This window comes from Misgurnus anguillicaudatus, chromosome 24, assembly GCF_027580225.2.
Source record: "Misgurnus anguillicaudatus chromosome 24, ASM2758022v2, whole genome shotgun sequence".
In the NCBI taxonomy this organism is placed as follows: Eukaryota; Metazoa; Chordata; class Actinopteri; order Cypriniformes; family Cobitidae; genus Misgurnus; species Misgurnus anguillicaudatus.
The window spans coordinates 19,875,336-19,899,199 of NC_073360.2; the positions used below are offsets into that span (position 1 = coordinate 19,875,336).

General features: G+C 37.5%; 1 protein-coding gene across 8 annotated transcripts in view; it reads left to right on the top strand.

Moving 5' to 3' along the window:
• Nucleotides 1-1,420: 1,420 nt before the first annotated feature.
• arhgef12a (Rho guanine nucleotide exchange factor (GEF) 12a) overlaps nucleotides 1,421-23,864 on the top strand; it is a 76,862-nt gene continuing 54,418 nt past the window's right edge. For 2 of the 8 annotated variants that reach the window (XM_073863251.1, XM_073863254.1), the window contains exons 1-2: nucleotides 1,424-2,025; nucleotides 2,576-2,717. In XM_073863251.1, coding sequence (XP_073719352.1) covers nucleotides 2,686-2,717 — 32 coding nt within the window. In that variant the 5' untranslated portion in view covers nucleotides 1,424-2,025; nucleotides 2,576-2,685. Of the gene's footprint in view, nucleotides 2,026-2,575; nucleotides 2,718-23,864 lie in introns of all 8 variants that reach the window. The other 6 variants (XM_073863247.1, XM_073863252.1, XM_073863249.1 and 3 more) reach the window with 5 other exon arrangements.

Consider the following 23,864-nt stretch of genomic DNA (forward strand, 5'->3'; position numbering starts at 1 on the left):
TAGGCCTGTGCAAAAAACAGAGCTTAATTTCTGGCTTGTACAAAACTGATGCTGCACAAAAACTAAAAATGCATCAAAGCCAATGTTTTTACCAATCTTGTGCATACCCAAGACTGTGATAGGGGTAAAAAAATCCAGTCCACAATCACTTTTATATTAAAAATCAGTCAATTTGTGTTTTTTTCCTCCCAAATCAGTGACACCACCTGTGAACTTGGCAATTATTTGAAGAGTTGAAATCATGGAAATTTTGTGAATATTTGGTAGGTTTGATCAGTACCGAGGTTGATTAACAGATTTATGAAAAAAAATAATCTAATTTTTGCAGCTGTTTAATTCAGTGGCTTTTTTTGTACACGAACAACCCGAAAGGGTAGTAAATGGGAACAACCCACAAGGGTTAAGGTGGTCTAGCTGAACTTAGCTGGTCAGGCTGAAAAACCAGCTGACCCACCAGCTTTGCCAGGCTGGGAGAATCATTTTAAACCAGCTACCAGCCACCTTAAACCAGCTACCAGCTTATGCTGGTCTTAACTGGATTTTTCATTAGGGATGTCAATCAGTGCCATATGGTTTGTGTAAAATTGTTACACAAATAAGATACAGATGTTCACACTATTAGACTATACCTAAATTACAATAAAATATATCATATCTGGCCCAATACACAAAACAACTATGTGGTTAAAATGTCATGATTATGTATTTTTGTTTATTTTTATGTCATGCATTGCTATTGCATTAAAATCCAAGGTACCTTGAGAAGTACCCTGCATTATTTGACAAAAAACTTCATCAAATAACGTTACAACAACTCAAAAACAAAAAGCTAAACATTTCACATATCTTTGGAAAACTGGAATTCTTGTGATTCGAATAATGTAAACGGTTTTAAGGTACAGTTAACACAGCAGGTACAATTTGTGTCCTTTTTAGGAATTTTTTTTTAGCCTTTTTCAGGAATTTTATTTAAGTGTTGCACTTGCAACGTAAGAGTTGCAGTTTTTTTAACGTCCACGATGTGGCAAACTAACATAACGGTACTTTTTTGGCTTCTAGTTTAGCTCTAACTTTAACCACTATTACGAAAATACAAAACTTAATCTCAACTACTCTTTAACATTACTTTCAAATTTGATTTCTTTGTTGCCCAGTATTAAACAAACTAAAACCCCAACGTTCCCCATCGACTCTTCTCTCTTTGATATTTTATTTCCCATGTCTGTTGGCCGTGTTTTAATCTTTCTCTTTGCGTGCGAGTACATTTTTTGTCAACAACTCAAATCTCCATCACTCATAATAACCAACGAATCGTGACTAAAATATAGAAACATGTCTAAAAATCTACTCACTACCTGGGCAGCTTTTTTGTGGACATGTAAAATGTAACCAACTTAGAGTCCGCTCTGCAGTGTCAATGTAACATTACGGGATTTCTGCTGAATCGGAAATGCTGTCTATGTAGGCAACACAGTAGGTTGTGAGACGCATCCCCGATGGAGACGCGGCAGCAGTCGGCACATCTCAACTTTCCGTAGTTTCATGGACCGAAACATACAACCTCCGGACTACTTTAACTTGAACTTTTAACTAGAAATTCGTTATTTTATCTCATCCCAAACGCCCTTTGAACGACCCGCGCGAACTTTATTGAATCTTTTTTGTTTATTTTGATGATGAAGTGATTTCGTCGCTACTCCATGGAAACTCTCCTCAGGCTGACACGTGCGCACATATTTTCCCTGTCTGGATGACTGCGGGAGTATTGTCGATAAACACTGTTGTTTATTGCCGGGAAAAACATCGCGACTCATCTTTAAAGTGGACGGTAGACAGCCGTTAGCTTTAGCATAGCAAAGGCCTTGCCTGCAGTCTTGACTGCGGTACTGGTGCTGCTGCTGTTGCTGTGTTGGCTGTGGATACACACACACACGCCTTCAGCATTGGAAAGTCAAAAGTGTCTTAATTTTAAGGAGTGTAACATCGAGCAAGCTGTTGTACGAAGCGAATTGGGTTCATCTGTTAAGTGGTGTTGAATTTACGGAAATTTTTTGCTGCACGATCATGCAAACCGCCTAAACATACGAAAACATTGCGAGATTCATTACTATGACTGTATGAGTGCGCATGATTGCTTGCTAACTTATCTAATTTAACTCACCAATGTCTGCATTAAAACATATGTATTTGCATTCATTTTTAAGTTGTTCGTATCATTAAATGTTTTAACTGTAACGTTAAGGTTGTATTAACTAGTAAGCAGTTCAACTACTGTGAGAGGCAAATGTTTTTGTTAACTCGGGACACTAGTTGCACTAAATTGGCACCATAGTTAATCGGGAAAAAATATGTTAATGCCTGGATTTTTAAAAAAAAAATTTAAAGTATGATCCATATGAGCTTTGCATGGAGATTTTACGTAATAAGTCAAATTAATACCTCAAAAAAAAAATCACTTCTTATTTGTTTATTGGTATATTATTTATTAAGACATTTCATGTAATACATATTTCTGACTAAAAGTGCAAGGCTACATGAAAACGTTTCCAAACATCTTGTCTTTTGTGATTATTTTAGCCCTTGATGCACGCGACTGAAGACGGATGCAACCTCGCATGTTTCTCCTCATACATCTGAAAATGTCTATGGGATATAGGACGAATAAAAGCTAAAAACGGAAGCCCAATGAGCGACACACGGTCCACACTCACTGACAGGTATGGGACATGTACAATGTTTTGTTTACAAACTTGCTTGGCTATGATCTCACTATATACTGTAAGTGGAGATCCTGTGTCAGCCTACTGCATGTATGTACTGTATGTAGTTATAAAATGCAATCCATTTTAAATGAATGCTGTTCGAAATGGTGGATTTATTGGGCTGTTTTTGGATATAACAGATTTATTTTAGGTTTATGGTGGTCAACTGTGTGGTTCTTTACCAGTTTTGTTCTCCAAAGTTTTGGGTTGCAGATGGGTCACAAAGCTTGTGTTGTTTTGTGATGCTCATGCTTTACACTACAAACCATCAGACAGTAGATATCTAGTCTTTTTGTAGTAGTAGTTATGTTTACTTTTTAATTTTTGTGTCATTTTTGGGAGTCTCCAATGTGGTTGATCATTGAACAATGCTGCCATCTTAAAAGCTCTATCAACCAATGACGTTCTGTTTTATGGTAAACAAGCGAATGTTTCCCTTTGTCACTGAGCGAACAGACATATTTCTCGATTGTCAATATTTACACTTGCCGCAAAAATTGAGTGAGAAGGCTTTTCTGATTTTGTCACACTCATCAATCATACTGTCAATTGCTATTGACTGTATTCAGACTATTCAGACTCATAGCAAGTGATCGGTCTAAAAACCTATAGATACATTTATCAATAGTCACTATTTGTCAAAGTGTTTTCCCAAAGTCTTGTTATGGCAGAATGGGTTATTCAGTTAGCTCTTACAGGTCTTTACCACTGACGTCATTGGGGAACGTCAGACCGGTTGTCTAGCACACAGTCTGGGTATTTTGGTGACGATAGATATGCTTTCAGGTATTAAAAGGATTGTAAAGCAAGCATTCTTGGGTGTCTCAGAGAGAGAGAGAGCGAGAGAGGCCTGCTTGTTGATGTATTTGTATTACTCGATGTCCATACAGCATCAGTACCAGTATTGGGGTTAAACAGTGCAAAGTTTTGCCTTCCAGGTCATGCTTTGTGGCATGGATGTCATCTCATCTGTTATGGCTGCTGGTGATGTGTTGTACGACACAATGTATGTGCCCTTTGTTACCTTAAACCACACGTTGTTTTGAGAGCACAGATGTTTTGATCCTGAGGTTATGTCAGTTCAAAGTCATTAATTGTTTGTCTAGACCTCATTGGCTCTCACACATAAATTGCAAAATGACTTCTAAGACATAACAGGATATCCTGTAAGCACCCACAGTGTTGAAAATAGAATTTGATCGAATGTGAGCAGATTGGTAAACAGTTCTTTAAAGTGAAATTGTTCTTAATGATGCAACAGTTTATGCAGAGCATCATTGTGCATGTATGTTTTTTTATAACCTTAAAGGTAGGAGTTTTTTTTATTATTGGCGTTGTCAAATATGAGAGAGATATTTGTAGACTTGTGAAAGTACGCTGCCTAATATTAACAGGGATTGTGATTATCCCTTTTTTTTTCATTGAACGTTTACATTTAGCAGAACAAACTTTGTGTTCCTCTTTTTACACTTGGAGTGGTTTTCTGTTAAACGTGTTTCCTGTTGATTTTGATAAGAAGAAACTAGCTTAACACCCAAGTCATAACTTAAAATAGCCATGCTGCTAAGCTGTAGTGCATTATTTCATTCACACCATTTTGACACCGTGGTATTATTTTGTACTGTAGCATAGCAGAGATGATGGGTGTGTGATGATGGTACTCATTTCTCCCACATTGGATGAATCTCAAGTGGTGTCAGAGGTGTCCAAGACATATTTTTCCAGGAAAAAATCAATTGTTTAAAAAGATATATTGCATTCATAAAATAAAGCATTTAGGACCATTAGGATTTTCTGCATTAATAAAAATTTTGTGCAGTTAAAAATACTCTATTTTGACTGTAAAGCATGTAATGTTTATTTTTATTACAATGTGCATGAATTAAATTTAGTAGAATTAATTTGATAAAACCTTGTGTTATTACTGTGCTACCATATAGCTCAGTGGTAGAGCATTGCATTAGCAGTGCAAAAGATCATGCTTTCAAACCCAAGGAATACACGTATGGATTCAAATGTATACCTTGTAAATGCACTTCAAGTTGTTTTAGATAAAAATGCACTGTAACTGTGGGTTTACACCAGATGCGAGTTCAACGATTTGCACGAGTAGATTACATACAAAGTCAATGCAAAGACGCGATCACACGCGGCCTGGCGTGGGGCGATGCGAATGATGCGATATGGGCGTTGCGTTTGCCGTGAAAACATGCACTATTCGCCCCAAACGCGTCTTATATTCAACTCGAGCGCAAAAATTCGCATGACGATTGCATGCTTCGCATTTGGTGTAAACCCACAGTAAAACTTTCTTGCTGCGCTTAAATGTTTAAATGTAAACACCACAGTTTTTCAATATTTTATGTTCTTACCTCAACTTAGATGAATTAATACATACCTATCTTTATTCAATGCATGCACTTAATCTTTGTACAGCATGTTGTGAATGCATTAGCATTTAGCCTGGCCTCATTCATGCCTATGGCTCCAAACAGAGATGAATTTAGATGCCACCAAACACTTCCATGTTTTCCTTATTTAAAGACTGTTACATGAGTCACGAGTAAGTATGGTAAGTATGGCACAAAATAAAACTTTTGTTTGGAGCCATAGGAATGAATGGGGTAGGCTAAATGCTAACCCATTCACGAAGCGCTGTACAAAGATTAAAAGTGCATGCATTGAAAAAAGATGGATATGTTTTAATTCATCGAAGTTGAGGTAAGAACATACAGTAGTAAAATATTGAAAAGCGGTGGTGTTTCCTTTAAGTTTAAACAACTTGAACTAATAATTAATTTCAACTTTTTTGACTAGTTAGAAGTTGCTTTAAATTATAAAAAATAAATTTGTAAGAACTTAAGCCCATTCAACTTTATTTTTTAATTCATACTCAATACAAAAAAGTTAAAAATGACTTGTTAATACAAGTTGTTTAAATTTTAGTGCATCAAGGATTTTTTCAATGTGCATTAAATGTACTATATTACTTTAATAATATATGAAATACTTCTTCTTTAAATTAAGATCGGATGTTTTTTTACATTACGGTACGATACTGAGAATGGCAAAGGAAAAGTCTTAACTGTGCTTTATATTCTGTTAATACAAGATAAGATGCATTTAAACTAGCTGTCATGTGGTTAAATAAGCTGACACATTGGGTGTGTTAGTCTGCTTTGACTGTGAAGATCTCACCCGAATCCACAAATTTCCAGCCATTATTTTCAAATTCAAAACTGGTCGGATCACTTTAGCTTTAAATCATAGTATAAACACAAGTACTGCGCTTTCCCAACACACACCCAATGTTTTGTGCTGTTTAAAGTTTTATTTTTAGGATTTGTTGTGCATGAGCAGTGAACCATCTAAACACAAACGGGTAATGCAAAAACGCAAGGCTAAAGGCTAACCCCTGATATTATTGTATGCTTGCGATGGTGGCTATACAGGCTGACAGACGCTCTCACTGGAGTGTAAATGAAGAGTCAGGGTGGGCCGGCCTCACACCCTGCTGCCACTTTGGCATGCACACAACAGCCACTCCTTCTCCTTTACAACACTCTTTCTACACCAAAACTGTCTCTGTAAGAATCATCAGCCCCTGCTGAGGCACAACAATGTCTGACACCCTCGTCCTAACCTGCCCTGCCCCCCTCTCTACCTCCAGAGGCAGACAAATGTGCCTTTCACTGCACCGCAGGGCCACACCTACACTCACCTTTACCTTGGGTGAAACAGCTGAAAATCTCTCAAACACGCCCAGTAACTTCAAGCTGAATAACGTAAATAGGAGCAAGTGAGTCATGTGCTTTGTGAAAGTAGTATTGTAGTATTTTGGCTGGTGTGTTAAAGACCAAACGATGCTCGGGCCAGCTAAATGAACCGTCAATGGCCAGATCTGGTTAATATTTAAACAAAAGAAGACGCGAAACAGATTTACTCACGCGCCTTTTGATAAATTTGTGTGCGCACATCTGAAGATATCTGTTGATTTCTCTTGACAGGATAGAAAATCTTGTTTGACAGTCATGAATCTTTGACTTTACTGTGAAAACAACTTTAAAGTCTTTGACTGAAAGAAACTAAAAAAAACTCTTGCAGAAGATGGCAATGAATGTACTTGTGTTACTGAAATAAGTACACCAGTGCCTCTGGGGGTAACATATATTGCATTAGGCAAGAACAACATTTCACACGGCCATCATAGGAATTATTTATAAGTATGGGCAAGTTCTGTTTAAAATTTGGGTATGATTTTTTAAACAGGTAATAACAGACAACACCCATGAAATGTGAGTCAGATGTTTTTCACCTTTAAACCATGTTTGGTGGTGGATGTCATCATCGGTTAATGATCATGTACTAGCTGTGTGATTACATAAATGCGAACTGTTAACATAAAGCTCAGAATATAGAGAGAGACACTTAATATGCTGTGAACTACTGGTAAACCCACAAAGCACAAAATCATAAAAGTTTGCACGTTGGGCGGCATTTGGGGTGTTTGCACCTAAATGTTGGGTGGGCGTGTGAAAATGTGTGTGTGTAAAACTTTAATAAAGTCATTAATGTGGGAGCTTTGCCAAGTGCTTGAACTGTTGTGGCTGTAATGCATTAAAATTAAGTTGATCTAATATGCCTTTTTAAGGACCGTTAACATTTGTGCGAACATTATGATTGGCATTATGATTAGCGTATTTACTGATTATAATTGAGATACTACACAATATGTATTCATTAATTTTAGCAATAAACAAAAAATCAAGTACATAAAAAAATCACGTTTTCACAAACCAGAGATGGCCATACAGACAAAAGTTATGAATTGTAGATTTAACGTGTGTGTAGGACTGCGCGGTTATGACAATTACAAATTCGAAACATCCAAAACGAAAAATATAATATAAATCACCAATAATTAATTATGTGAGTTGTTATTAGTAAAAAAATACAAAACGAATGACTAAAGGACACATCAACTTGTCAGTTTTAAAGTTATTGATTCTCTACTGTATTTGGTGCACAAACATAATGCCGAAACGCACAGAAATGAGCACAAATGGACAGCTGGAATTAAAGCTTTTGGTGATTATGTAAATGTTTCACCACTAATTGTAATCCCGATTAGTTTTTCGATTAAAGGTGTTTTCACATCTGTAGTTCGGTTCATTTGGTCCAGACCAAAAGCAAAAAAATTATACATTGTAGCTTTTTTAGCAGTTTTGGTTCCTTTTCACACCACACTGATTGATCTGGTCCGCACTAGTTGAAACGAACCAAAATTCAGTCATGTGATAGGATCCACATCACTCATTGGCCACATGTATTTGAACGTATTTCCTAAACTGCTTCTCGATTGGTCAGAATCAACGTGTGGGAAATTCCAACGGAATACCGGAAGTAAACAAAAAGGAGGAAAATACAGCAGACACCATGGACAGACGGCTGCGCGCTGTAATTATGTCTTTGTGGTTGTTATACATAGTTTGTATACAGCACTCTATACAAACTGTTCACTTTCAGAATGAATCGCAGATGCGTCTTAAAAAACGACGTTTTAATGCACTACAAACGGCGAAGACACCAAATTTTTGAGGCTCCGCTCGCACCTCCTCGCAACTCCAGGTACAGTGAGGAAAATAAGTATTGAACATCCTGCTATTTAGCAAATTCTCCCACTTAGAAGTCATGGAGGGGTCTGAAATTGTCATCGTAGGTGCATGTCCACTGTGAGAGACATAATCTAAAAACACCCAGAAATCACAATGTATGATTTTTTAACTATTTATTTGTATAATACAGCTGCAAATAAGTATTGAACACCTGTCTATCAGCTAGAATTCTGACCCTCAAAGACCTGTTATGCTGATTCCCAAATCGCCTACTTCTACTACGACCTAAAAGTATGTACTGTTTTTGTGAGGAAAACGTACATACTTTTGAATGTGTAACAAAAGAGTATGCACGTTCTGGGACATACTTCGATGACGTCATGCAACGTGAACGAAAATGTGGTTGCCTAATTACGCACACCACGACTGTTAACAATATTTCATTCATTCTTATAACTTATGTCCAATATAGTTTTATTAACTATTAGGGATGCACCGATACCACTTTTTCCATCTCCGATCCGATTCCGATACCCGAATTCTGAGTATCAGCCGATTCCGATACCTGCCGATCCGATACTACTGTATTTTTCTTGAGCAATTTAAATTACACACAGACACACACACAGACACACGCACACAGACTATATAAATGTCTAAATCTAGCATAATATAATTATATTATATATAATTATACTTTTAAATTAAAAACCAATAATTTAAAATGATTTACAAGTTACAAGAACATTAGTAATTATTAACCATGGCAGTGTTTAGGAGAAAATAAAATAGGCACGTTTGATCAAATAAGTATGCTAAATATATTTTCCTTAATTACGCAAAAAGTCACAGTAAAAAAGCTTTAGTGTGCAGATGGTTATTTTGGGAATTATGCACTTAACCGGACCTTTTATGCACATTTCGGGTGCAGAATTGATGCGCCTAAATCATATTGAGTGCGCATTCTGCGCAATACTGTGCAGCATTGATGCTCTAGAAGCGTCCTCACACTCGCATGGGAATCCTCGCTCCGCAATGGAAAGCTAAGTTCATAACTATTAAAACACAAAAAGATTTGATGCATCGTGTGCTCAGCACATACTGAATTGCATCCATCCAACAACTTACTGAGACTTCATACAATCAGATCTTTAAAACAGCCTACAGTTATTGAGGGTTCTTGTGTTGAATGACGCGTTTCATCCGTCCGCTTCACCTGTGAATCCTCAGCACATAGTGAATTGCATCCATCCAACAGCTTACTGAGACTTTATGAAATCAGATCTTTAATAAAGCCTAACGTTACAGTTATTGTGTGTGTTATTGTGTGTGTGCCTGTGTTGAATGACGCGTTTTCATCCGTTCGCTTCTCATCAGTGAATTAATTCAGTTTGCAAGTAAGTTACAGTGTTTCTGTGAACATGAATATTTTTAAATGTGCGTTTGTTCCTTCACATGAAGCTATTAAGTGTAAGATGACTTTGATTATAGTGCATAAAAACGTTTATGGTGCTTTTATACTACTTTGACGTTTTAATCGCTTGACAGTGTCAACCATGGGTAATGCGCAGTATCCGAATTGGATCGGCCCTGTTAGTCCGATATCCGATCCAGCAAAAAATGCCGGATCGGCCCCGATACCGATCCAGAATATCGGATCGGTGCATCCCTATTAACTATTTCCATCTTTTTTCTCATAGTTTTTTTTCACAATACATTTTACAATGTGTTCTACCAAGCAGAGCGTCATTAGACCCAAACGCAGGATAGTTTGTGAGGCGGCTGGTTCTGACGTTCATGTGCAATGTGTGTAACGTAAGTTACTTATTTTAAAGTCAAAATATTTAAAGTTTATAGTATAACTATTGTTAAACGTATTTTATACTTAATTTTATACTTATGTATATAACTCAAAAACACTCAGATGAAAATGAACCATGCTTTTACTATAGTAAAAGTGTAGTAACCATGTTTCTTTCGTTGGACTAATGAAGTTTACATTTGTACAGCCACAGATTCCTACAAATACGCAAGAGGGTCAGTGTGGTTAAGCTCCTCCCTCCGGCACGCAATGGGTTGTAGGCAATATTAGCCGTTAGAGTGTGCATTGATCTGCACTTCGAATTCTAACCGGAAATAGTAGACCATCCGGGTATCTTTGGGATACTCATTTCAACATACTACGATTTGGGACGTACTAATTCTAGTTTCGAATACTATTTAGGACGGATAGTATGCGAATTGGGACTCAGCATTAGTCTGTCTTTAAAATGTCCCCCCCCCCCAACATTTATTATCCTAAATTAGATGCACCTGTTTGAGGTCGTTAGCTGCATAAAGACACCTGTCCACCCCATACAATCAGTAAGTATCCAACTACTAACATGGCCAAGCTGCTTGGTGAGAAAAGGTCCACTGTTGGAGCAATCATTGGAAAATGGAAGGTTTGCTTGTTTGGTCTGCACCAGAGTTCGATTTGCTGCATTCTCACCTGCCCGAACGAACCGCACCAAGTGAGCAATCAAACTTTGGTACGATTCAACCGTACTAAACAAGGCAGGTGTGAAAGCACCCTAATTGTGCATCCCTACCCCTACTAAAATGAATTTAAGTGCACATTGTAGTTTATTCAAAGAAGGTTTTTGCTAACTTTAATTTTTGCATATGGATAAGTATTGCATGCACGCTACCGTAATGATAGGTTGTCATACAACAAATTGGTAGCTTTAAATAACAGTGCCGGTTACAGACTCTTTTGTCTTTTGCAGACTGCCCAGTTCGTCCCACGTGAAGATTTAGTTTTTGCTGATTTTCCATTAGCAAATATCTGGAGATAATTTGTTTATCTTGAAAAGATTCAGTGGCTCTAAACCTTCTCAGTGGTACCTAACCTTACTAACTCACCCTGACTCCCTAAAGCTGTGTAATGGCCAGCCAGTCATAGTGTAGCTGGCATTTTTAGCAAGCTTTTTTGCCATTTTAGTGGCATGTTTTTGAAACCCCTCTTAGGCAGAGACTGCTTAAATCTAGTGTTTTATACGCTAAACAGATGGAAATAGAGCACTGTAAGGCACAGTCAGTATTTGGTTTTCCGAGCTGCGGTGACTCACAATACAGCAAATGCCAGAATTTTGAGAGTTCCTTTACACAGGGTTTGTTTGAACATAGATTCCCCCATACACCCGGGCGGTTGCAGCCAATTGCCCCCTGGCTGTTGGAGAGGAGAGGGGGAGGGACACTGACCGAGGGGCTGGAAGTCTTGTAAAGCAGAAGTTAATGCCCACAAATACTCGCTGATGCCAAATCGGCAATATTTTCACCAGTTAAAATACAAAATCTTACCAATAAAACAATACAATGCCATTCTCGCAATTTGATTCGTGGACCACAGTCGCTAAGGCATAAGCTGCTTGTTTATAGATGTAATTTTTGCAACGAAAAAAAAAAAAGTATATCGTATTGCATATTGAGGTCTGATATATTCTTAGTGCTTTCGTAGTCTTGGCTTATGCGGTTACTGTCGTTCTGTGCCAAGAGGAGACCGGACTGCTGTGCTGTGCTCTGGTGCATTAAACTGTGACCGAACAGCAAGTGGAGAGAGAAGCTGCAGAAAGTGATTGGATATGATTTATTTACCCGGCCTCTGCTACCGCACGCTACAAGGATTAATTCCGTACACTGCATGCTTCTTTGCTGATGGAGAGATGGGATAGAAGATGGTATAACAGTTGGCTGCAGGATTAGCATGGATCTGGTGTAGTAAAATAAAATGGATCTGGCGTTTTATCAGTCTATTAAAGAAAGTGGTCTGCAAACAGTACGGTCGACATTAAAAAGTGTTCTGGGTTAAATACAACGTAAGCTGTATCAACAGTGTGACATGTGGTCGATTACCACTAAGATTAATTTTGACTCATCCCACAGTTTGTATAGCACTTGCCCCACATGTTTTCACTGTTTGTGCATTAGAGTAGACATTTTTTTCTGCATGGGTAATTTATAAGTGGCCTCCTTTAGCAAATTTAGTGCCGCCGCCGGCTCTCGACAGGTGTCTTTACAGGAAACATGGTTCACTCTATGGATTGTCATTTGTAAGGGCACTTGTGGCACTATGCCACACTACTAGTGGCGCTGTTTTGTTGTCAGCACAGGGAGGCACTGACTAAACTTTACAAGAAGAGCTGCAATAGGTTTTATGCCCAGCTGCACTACTTCCTGAACTTCAGCCAGCTCCTTGTTTCCTGTCTGCCATTATTGGACAAACTGATTAATCCAAGTGTGTCTGATTATTGTTGTTGTGACTACTGAGGTCAGGCACACCTGGACCAATCAGCCCGTCCAACAATGGCAGACAGGTAACAAGGAGCCGGCCGAAGCCCAGGAAGCAGTGCAGCTGGGCATAAAGGCTTTTCAGCAGTAACAACATAAACAAGCGGCTGCACGTAGCTTCCGGTAAACTCCGCTAAGAATAAATAACAACAAAGTTCTTTAAACGTAGTTTATTTATATAACAAGCAAAAAAACAACATATAGTTTACCTAGGAAACCAAAACATTTGTTATTTTCGACGAGGCATTTGTTCAAGAGATCAGTTTAGCAACTAGTCAGAGCATTAAAAAAACGAAGCCGGAAGTAAGGTTCAGATCCAGACGTGTATCACGTGCTTCCAATGAAACCGTCTATAAGTTTCCTCCTAAGGGCTATATTAGCTGTATTTGTACAAGTGTTGCAGACAACATATGATCATTACAAAAAATAAAATAAATAAATAAAATTTTATTAAATAAATAAATTAGGGCTGGACGATATGGCAAAAATTTTTATCATGATATACTTCTTAATTTCGGTCGATACGGTATAAATCCGATAACGGTATGCATATACGAAAAGCCTCGGGAAAAACGGCCAAGAATGCCTGCAATGGATGTCTGAACCAAAACAAACCTCTGAAAAAAATTATTTGCCAATGAAACCTCCTATAAAACTATATCATATTTAAAATAAAAAAGGGATAAATATATTAATGTTCACCTTTAATACGTGTTTTGTCTTCATACTGTCCAGTAAAACAGACTTTCAGGCTCAGTTTAATAATATTATAGGTGCACCCTGAATGCAGGGGTCTCAAACTCAAATAGGCTTGGGGCCATTTCTGAGATCATAGGAGGGACGAAGAGCTATTTTAACATTAAAAAGCACAATTATTTACTTTACATTTATAAACTATTATGCATTTTGCCACCAGGTTGTGTTTTAATATATTATGGATTTATTCAGTCACAGTATTGACTTTCATAGCTCCATTTGTGTTAGTCCATAGTTTTGATAAATTTGCTATTATAGTAATATGTGAAGAAAATAATAAGTCAATGGGATCTTAAAACTTTTCAATGGTAGAATTTAACGTTACATACTGTAAGAAAAATAAAAAATACTGATCTACTTGTAATTGCTTAGCAAGCTAGATAGTGATATATTTGATACTAGACATTTAATTATATTATACATATTACTCATAACCAGGTGACACAGCAGCATACATACTTATCTTTTCTCCTCATCTTTACCCTTTTCTAACCATGGCACTTTATGGCTTAAGCCTATTTTTCTCACCAGTAATTTAGTTTGTGTGCATCATCTCCTGTTCTCTCTCTCTATATGGTGTCGTCATTGGAAGCTGTGATTTGATGCGAACTAGACCCGCACCTCCTTCTCATACTTCTGAGTGACAGCTCTTCTCTGAGCAAACACTCCAAAGTCCTGAATAGATTCAATGATTGCACGGTGACAATGATATGATTTGGCGCGAGGTACAGGTGAGCGATTTAAATCCGCATTCCATTTGCTCGTCGTCCCAGAGATCACGGCTCATGGTTGCATAACTACAAAAGGTGCCACGCGTTTTATAGAGAAGTTGCGCCTTGACCCGTGTTTAAAGCAACACCAAAGAGTTTTTTTTACCTTAAAATAATGTTTCCAAAAAAGTTTCAGTGGTTCATCCACTCAAAACAGGGTGAATGGCACTTTCACAATCGCTTTGCAGCCCTCTATCGGCCAAAACCGCACTGAAGAACTTTCCAACCATTGGGTCGCGGTTCTGTAGTTCAAGTGAAAACTACAAAAACTTGCTTTACGGCAGACCTACAATCCAATCAGAGCCAGCTATGCTGCAGTATTTACGACAGTGGTAATGAACAATTACGCTTCTAACCTGTAGGGGGAGCAAAGAGCAATAAGTCTGGTGTTGCTTTAACATGTGTTTTTCCACGTGACATGTGAACGGCCACGGGACGCTGTAATGTCTATCGAAATATCAGAAATGCGTTTAGAAACCATATCACAGTTATCGAAAAATATTATACCGCGAGATATATTGATATTCAATTATTGTCCAGCTCTAAAATAAATAAATAAAATAGCATATTCTAAAACTAAACCAATCGTGACAAACGATATATCTTTGGAAAGCTCTAAAGAGGGTAATTTTCAAATTTCATCACTATTTTCAAAGAGAATGATGTAGTGAGAGTAATTTTGTAAAATATCAGGTTGTTATTGCGTATTCACTTGAATTTAGTGTTTAATAAAAATGTTCAAGATTTTTATGCTTACCACATTGGCAGATTTTCTTTGTTTTTGCTTGTTTTATGCACAAAATCAATTAAATGTGATATTTTTGGTCTAAAAATTGGACTTATTTTCTTTTGCTCATCAAGAAAAAGCATCTTAATTAAGAATTTTTAGATATTTTTACTACAAACAAGAATTTTTTTTCTTGAAAATATTTTTTTTGCAGTGAAATAATTAAGGGTTTTTAATTTGCGAACAGTCAATTGATCTGATATTGACATATTCTCCATGTTCATGAGTCATCTGCACATCTCACTTATGCTGTTTTCCAAATAATCAAATACAGTTGGAAACGACATAGACCATTAATAACACAGACTGTTAACAATTGTTTTAATCAGTATTTAAACATTCTCTATGATAATAAATGTTTTAAAATATATATTGTAATAACACGGTTTTGGCGGTTATAGAGTTCTAATGGCGGTGTTCAACTATAACGGTCGGTCTCATGGTTATATAATAACCGTCACACCCCTAGCTGAAATGAACATGAACTAAGATTAATAAATGCTCTAGAAGTTTTGTTCATTGATAGTTCATGTTAGTTTATTCTTTAAAGACCAAGATTAGGCTTCTAGACCATTAAATGCCAGAGTTATGCTGATTTGAAGGTAAACATAATCTTTTCACCCCCTTCTCAAAAAAGGAGCGGTGCAGTTAACGGGTTAAAGTGTTGCTGCAGATAATTTATTAATCTCTGAATTATTTGTTTAATAAGATACTCTAATGCAGGGGTCACCAACGTGGTGCCCGCGGGCACCAGGTAGCCCCCACAGAGTCTGTGATGTGCCCGCCAAAGCACATTCTATTAATAGTCTCAACTGTAATATTTATTCATTACATCTTTTTTTATATTAGCTTGGCTTGGTTTACGTATGTTAAAATTTTAAACAGTACTAAAACATATAAACAAGTCAAATAAAATAAAATAAACAAGTAAAACAAAAAAGTTTTAAAGTAGACTATATCAAAAAGTAGCCCTCCAGATTGTTTTATCCATTGTGGTAGCCCTTGCTCATAAAAAGGTTGGAGACCCCTGCTCTAATGTGTGCTAGATACAGTGTGCAATAATGCTTAAAATTTTTTTAGCAAGCAAACAGTATAAAGAAACAATTAATTCAAATGGTTAAAGCGTCTCTTACATGACACAATTTTCAATAACAAATGGAAGACATTTTGTTTGATTTGATTATTCATTTACATGGTAATGGCACATTTGTGAAAACTGTGACGTCATGGGCATACATATTACATGTCTAGACATTGTGTGACATCGCCAACTACTAGCCTGTTGTGCACAATACAGTGTTTTTAGTTGTTTTCACAGATGCGTGTGAACAGGGAAAAATGTTGTCATCTCAATGCCTCATCATCGTGTAAACGTACCCTAAGAGACAGCATATCACGCACACACTCTCTTCTTTATGTTACCTTAGAGTTTCGTTGCAAAACGAGATAACCACCGTTTATTAAATTGTTCAGAAATCTTGTTTTTTGGTTGTGCATTCCAATTGCAATTTCAATGCAACTGCAGTTGGTTTGTTTTGATTTAAACCGTCATAACTTAAAAAATACAGCTAAGTAGCACCATAAAACAAAATAATAACATGATAACATAATAATAAACATGTTTTGACAAAAATGTAAAAAAATGGATTTATCTCGTTTTGCAACGAAACTCTTCAAATATTGTTTTTGATATGAGGTTATGATCTGTTGCATTGTGAGTTGTGGATTGGTTTTAGTACTGACTTTACAGCTTCAGCGGGTCCTCTTGACTTTAGTAGCAGTGAGATGTGCTGTGAACTCTGCCGTCCCACCTCTTCTCGCACTATCAGAGAATTTAACCAGACAATTTAGCGTGAAGAAATGTACATCCTCAAGCCCTGTCAGGGTGAGGGATTGAGTTTATTGGAGCAGAAAAGGAAAATCTCCCCGGGCTGCTGCCACTAGATCTCTATTGTGATGTCACATGGGGGAGGGGCCGGCCATTTCAGAAGTCCAGCGCTAATACTGATGTTACTCTAAATGACACTTCAACATACACATGCATTTCTTTGAATTTCTATTGAGCTATTGTATCCTATTATTACCTACACACTATAGCCCCGTGCTTGTTCACAAACACACACATTGCTTTTATTTGATCAGTCACTGTTTAATGGGTTTTAACAGCTGATGTTTGGAGCAAATGTGGGCTCCTGTTATTGCCAGTTGGTGCGCTTGGAGCCGTAAAGACTCCGAACGGCGACTCCTGCCTCTCCTGTCCATCCATGAAATCCTTATTTGCCCAGACACTTTTTTTTTTAGAATTTGCCTATTAATTTAATTTCATGATGACCATAGAAAAAGCTAAGCTATTTTTATAAAAATGACTGTGAGTGTTTTTAAGCTTGTGTTACATCTACAATGTTTGTTTTAGTGTCTTTTATTACTTCCAGTTCAGTTGTTTTCCACTGATTTAGCAGTCTCATCTGCACGAGTGAGAACTTAACCTCCGCGAGTGGATATCACATTTAGTTTAACAAGTTCCTCTTTATGTCCTTTCACTTCTTTAATTAACTATGTGTGCATGTCCTAAGTTGCTATGCATGCATTACTTTCAGAGGCTTTCTGCACTGCTTAGTAATTCATTGGTTGGATATGATTGGTGTAATACAGGTTAAAACAGTACAGATTTCAATCTTTAACATGACCTTACACAGTCAATATTAAGGATATCAAGGTTATATTTTCACAGAATGTTCTTTGCATTTATGCAAATCGCCATGACTTTAGCTGGGGTTTCACAGGCAGGTTCGCATATGTTGTTTCTTTTAAAGTGTCCTGGTGCTATGCATTGCCCATATAAATACTTTTTGTAAACATGGTTAGCGTTTATCAAAATAGAGGGAAGAGTTGGAATTATTTTCTATGGTAATCCACAGTCTGGCGCAGATGTTGTTGATACAGCAGAATGTGCATTGAACCCTGAACATTCCTTTAAGGTTATTGTGCCCCATAGTGCTTGGCCTATGCTGTAACATCTCAACTTTTGCCATCTGCCCCTTGTGTCGGGTTGTCACTCTGTGCAAGTAAGCATACATCACACTTATGCACACACACACACACACACACACACACACACACACACGTACGTACATACACATGCATGATAATGTAGAGCTGTGCAGGTGTTTTTCTTTTAATGATAACATCATGGACCAAGGCACAGAGATCTGCAGTGGACACACACAGCATGTGTTCATTCTTTTAGTCTGCAGTCTCTCTTGCTCGCTTGCTCGCTTGTTCGTGCTCTCTCTCTCTCTCTCTCTCTCTCTGTCGAGATGCCAGCCCAGTGCACTATTTTAACTGCTCTGGCCAGCACTGATATCACCCCACCGCCTCCCATCACCACAGCCCAAGTACAGCATCATCAACCACAGCAGAGCACACATACGTTTGCTCAGGAAGTGCAGTGCACTGGCAGTGCTCTGTATCTGATTGCAGTAAAGCCTGGATAATAAATGCTGTTATGTACCAGTTGAGAAATAATATTGTAATAGGTGGAGATTACTGTTTATCTGTAATATTATTGCTTAAGCTTCTTATCCGGGTTTGCAATACAGATACCCTAAGTGTTTTCAAATGGTGAAAAATTCCTATTAAGTCCTTGTTGTATTTTACAAATCCCTGCAGTGTTCTTTTTTTAATTTGGCTAGTATGCAATCACCCGAGTATACTTAGCAACCACCTTGCATGCTTCAAATACCACTTAGCACACATCTGCAAGAAAACCAAAACCACCCTGCATGGTGACATCTTTACATTGTGACAGTTACTTTTTGTTACTCTTGGCAGGCTTTCATTTTACACTAAAAGTTACAGTGAGACGTTGCTCTGTGATATGCAATTACTGCCTAGAAATAGAGACTGATAGAGAAATGGATAAAATAAAGGAGAAATCATAGCAAAAAAGGCCCTGTTTCTCTTTATGTTGCTCTGCCATGATGTTTTCCATGAAAATTCAGCTTTTCCTTCAAGTGGTTTTTGACAAACACGCCTTTCAGACTGGAGTAATTGGGGTGTCCCTCATCCAGGCTTTACTGGCTTCACGTGGAACGTTTTTCCATTATTGCACAAAACCTCAATTGAGCAGAGAACCAGTCCCCCTCTGCCGTGCCAACCCCCTCGGCCCCTGCCATTCTTGCACTTCCTTTACCCTTCCAACTAATTCTCCCTCTCCTCCTCTTCCAGGAGTGAAGATGGCCTTTCCTTTCATCCAACGTTATCATTTATAACCCAATGAAGTCCCTTAAAAAGCACAGCTTTTTTCATGCAATGACATCATTTCCACTGAAACAGGAAGTTAAGTCTGTCCTGTCTTAACTTCCTGTTACAGTGTAAATGATGTCATTGAGTGGCTCCTCCTCCTTTATAATAGCCAGTAGAGTTTAGTTTACCTTCATAGGCTTAAATCTTTTTATTACCAGTCACAATATAATGAATAAACAAGACGATAATCCCTTAGGTAAAATATTGTAGAGGGATGTCCCGATCCGTATCGGGGCCGGTCCAGGCTTTTTGGCTGGATCGGACATCGGATCGAGGACTGAGAACATGACCGATCCAATTCCGATATGTGCGTTAGCGTGGTTGTTACTGACAAGCTATTAAAAGGACAACGTATTATAAAAGCACCATAAACGTTTTATGCACTACATTCAAAGTCATCTTAATACACTCAATAGGTTCATGTGAAGGAACAAGCGAACATTTAAAGATATTTAAGTTCACAGAAACACTGTAACTTACTCGCGAACTGGGTTTATCCACTGGTGAAGCGGACGGATGAAACGCGTCATTCGCACACACAAGATAACTTTACACTATTTTAAAGAATAAGAATAAAATCTTAGTAAGCCATTGAAAGGATGCAATTCACTTTGTGCTGAGCACACAATGCATCTATTCTCTGTGTTTTAACAGTTATGAGCTTTCCATTGCGGTGCGAGGATTCCCATGAGAGGATGATTCAAGGGCATCCATTTTGCACCCAGGAAGCCCATAAGCGTGTACAGGATGATTTAGGCACATCAATTCTGCACCTCGAATGTGCATAAAAACTCCGGTCAAGCGCATAATTCCCGAAATAACCATATGTACACAAAAGCTTTTTTACTATGACAGTTTTACGCAATTAAGATTTTTTTTAGCATACTTAATTGATCAAACGTACCTATTATATGTTCTCCCAAAGACTGCCATGATTAATATTTACTACTGTAACTTGTAAATCATTTTAAATTATTGATTTTAACATTTTAAATGATACTAGATGTAGCAGAAAGCAGATATCGGTATCGGCTGATATTCGGAATTCTGGTATTGGAATAGGATCGGAAATGATAAAGTGACATCCCTAATCACATATATGTTATTAAAAATTATTATTTCTTATTATTAAAGGTACAATAGTCATTTAGTTGAGAGATTTTTCACTGCTATAGACGCTTTCATCAGACGCATGTGCATTGTCGTGGTTACGCGTCTTGGCACACCTTAACTTCGGGTCTCTGTTTGTTAAATGGTCTCACTAGTGGCTAAACTGAACTCTTGAACAAATACCTCATTGAAAATAACATCTGTTTTGGTTTCCTGAAGACGGCAATCAGTCGATTTGTAATTAAGATTGCATACGTTGTATAGTACACATTTTACACAGTAAAGTTATCTCAGTGTAGTTTTTATACACTTTAGCTATGATTTTAACTAATGCAATCTACTTGTTAATTATTTTGCTTATTATTAGAAATAAACTACTCTAAAATATCTTGTTATTGATTTTTTGCTGAGTTTAGCGGAAGTTACATGTGTTCCACGGAAGCCGTTTGTTTATGTTGTTGCTGCTGAAACCATCTATATTAGGTAACATTAGTTAATATAAGGTAACTTCCCCTTTTAGACCGAAGGCCAGATCCAATATACTGTTAAACATTCGTTTTCTTTTCTTTATATGTGTATTAGGCCAATAAAGCGGCATAGATGCTCACAAGCTCAATGAGCGCTGCTTGTGCTCTCCTCTCACATAGAAACAGCAGGCGCATATAGCACTGTTGTTTGTCTTTTAACAGCTTAAAATTACTTGTTTTAAAACTGCGGTGTAAAACGTATGCAAACGTTAGTTTTTTGTGACCATGCGCACAGCAACGTGACGTGAGAGAGTGTGTAACCTCGATAGAGACGATATTCCAAAATTTGTATCGTTTCACACATTTCTACTAGTTTATTCCACCTGCCAGTTTATCGCCCACCCCTATGGTAGAATAATTTGTTGAACAAATATATTGCGCAAAAGGAATAATTAAAACAAGCCTGGAACTTCATGAGAAGCTGAAATGCAGAATGACGTCGTTAAATTTGTTGATCTTTATTGTTGGAAGTGAAACTTTTGAATGGTTTCTTGTAAAAATCCTTTAGATATAAACTTTCTCCCTCAGTTATTCTAAAAGCCAAAAATCTTCAATTTTGATATCATGGAGACTTCAAGTGCTGTTTTGCTGCAACACAGTTAAGCAGACCTGCCTAAACGTAGTAGTAGCCGAATGGAAAAACGCTTCAGTGTTAGAGCTTGCGCGCCAAGCATTACTGTAACAGATGTTGTCTTGAGCACTATTTGTGTTATTACACATACAATCAGCATGCTTGATTCATTGGAAAGAGAATATCACATTTTAAATGTATGATTATTAGCCACATTGGTTGTTTGGATTTACTTTTCCATTCCTCGTCTTTAGTGGGAGCAGAGCGTGGAACGTTTTACAGGCACTTTCATAAATGGCCCATTCAGTTCCCTCAAACTGCTCTCAAAAGGATCTTGTGTCACCACTGAGAGCTTCGATACAAGCAGCAACACTGTCCCGAGCCCCTGCATGCAAGCTGAAGAACTATACGATTGTTTCTAAGTGTTTTCGTCGTAAGTGGTTTCTGTCTCTTCTGATTTGGCCCTCGGTCTTGTTCATTTTCTTCATTTTGTTGGCTGGTTATTCATACTATGGTGTAATTTAATTTCACTTCATGTAATGCTGGTTATAATGGCTGTTCACTGGAATACTTAATTCTGATTGGTTAGTCATGGCATTCTGCGGTTTTGTATGAGGACTAAACCGTGACAACCACAGTGTGCTAGTTTCATTTCTTTCATAGCACACCATGATTTCATCTCACATAATCAAAGTACACTTAATGTCTGTGTTAGTTACTGCGTAATAACCAGGGTATTGTACAATACCACACACATCCTTCATTTTTAATATTATAATTTACAATCAGCCATTCATTACCATAAAATAAACTTTTTCAAGATTCATCTATATGTATTTGCGCCTGTCTGAATTAAGATAAAATGCGTCGACTGGCCGGTCTGCACAGCTCCATATGAAGTCCACCACACCCGCTCGTAGTCTGTACGTTAATTTCTGTATTACCGCGTGCTGCACGTGACGTATTATTGTTTTTTTGCGCATGCAATGCAATTCAGGACCACAAACAGTTCACACAGCTGTCTGATTTTAACCACGTAATGTGAACAGTCAAACAAAAAATCGGATCTGAGCAAAAAATCTGAATTGAGCATTAATGTTTGCAGTGTGAACAAATCATTGGGAGAGACACGACGTGCTCACAAGCAAAATGTCATTATCAAAGAGTGTCATTATCACGGAAGAACAAAAAAAAGCTAAATTTGATGCCAGATATACTTTGGTGGATGTTAATATACCCATGTAAAATCATTTAATGGCATAATGTCTGTCTCCTTTTATATGATGGATAAATTAAAAGCTGAAGTAAATGAGTAAATCATGTCCACTTTGCAAAAGGTAAAATGATTACAGCGTACTTGGCCGGTTCCAGGACTGGATGTCAGATTTGATTAATTGAGATTTAATTGAAAAAATGATTGACAGCTGCTATCTCATTTATCCAGTTTACTAGCATTGCTTTGCGTAATCTATTCTAGAAGGCTCATAATGGACGGGTTAATCCATGAGAGCTCTTCCCATTACTTGGCTCCAGGGTTAATTTCACAGTTTGCTGACCTCTGAAGCAATCTTCGAAAAGTTAGTTAAGCTTTAGCGAGATTATTCGCTGTGTTCTGAACCACACTACAAAGTCTTACACTTCACTGTTGTGAGGCTATGAATCAATAATCTCTGATACTATCCCACGGTGAACCGGATGTGTGGCTAAATTAATGAATGAGTTCTCAATCGACAAACTGTTATGGTGATGGACGAATGTGTTTTTCAGTGTAAGATGTCCGCTTGGCTTTTACTGTTTAAAATGCTTAGTTGATTATTTTGTGTCGTTATCTTTTAGTTTGTTGACATAAAGCATTAGAAAGCTAAGAATCTGGAGCAGTTTGGGAAGAAGAAGATCCAGTTTTGAAAATGAAAACAATATGACAAAGCATGAAGTGACAAAGCATCAATCATGTTAATCTGAGGAGTTGTTGTTGTTGTAACCAGACAAAACCATCAGCTGTGTTGCATAAGACATTTTATTAAGTCGCCTGGTTTTTATTTTTTATCCCCGCCCACAGTGAAATTTTATTGATTCAAGTTCTTGCTTCACATAACTGATTGGTTGGGATTTTTGTTGTTTTAAAAAGTGTACTTTTGACATTAACGTTTATGTATTTGGCAGACGTTTTTATTAGAAGTGCCTTATAGTCAGGTGTGCACATAACTTTTTTTGGCCCGGTTCTCAAATGAGCACCTGGAGATGTAGCTTGGTACTCACACTATTTTATAGCACAGCCATCCTACATGTTGTCATCATAACTAATCTCCTGACTACTGTCTTCGTCATATTT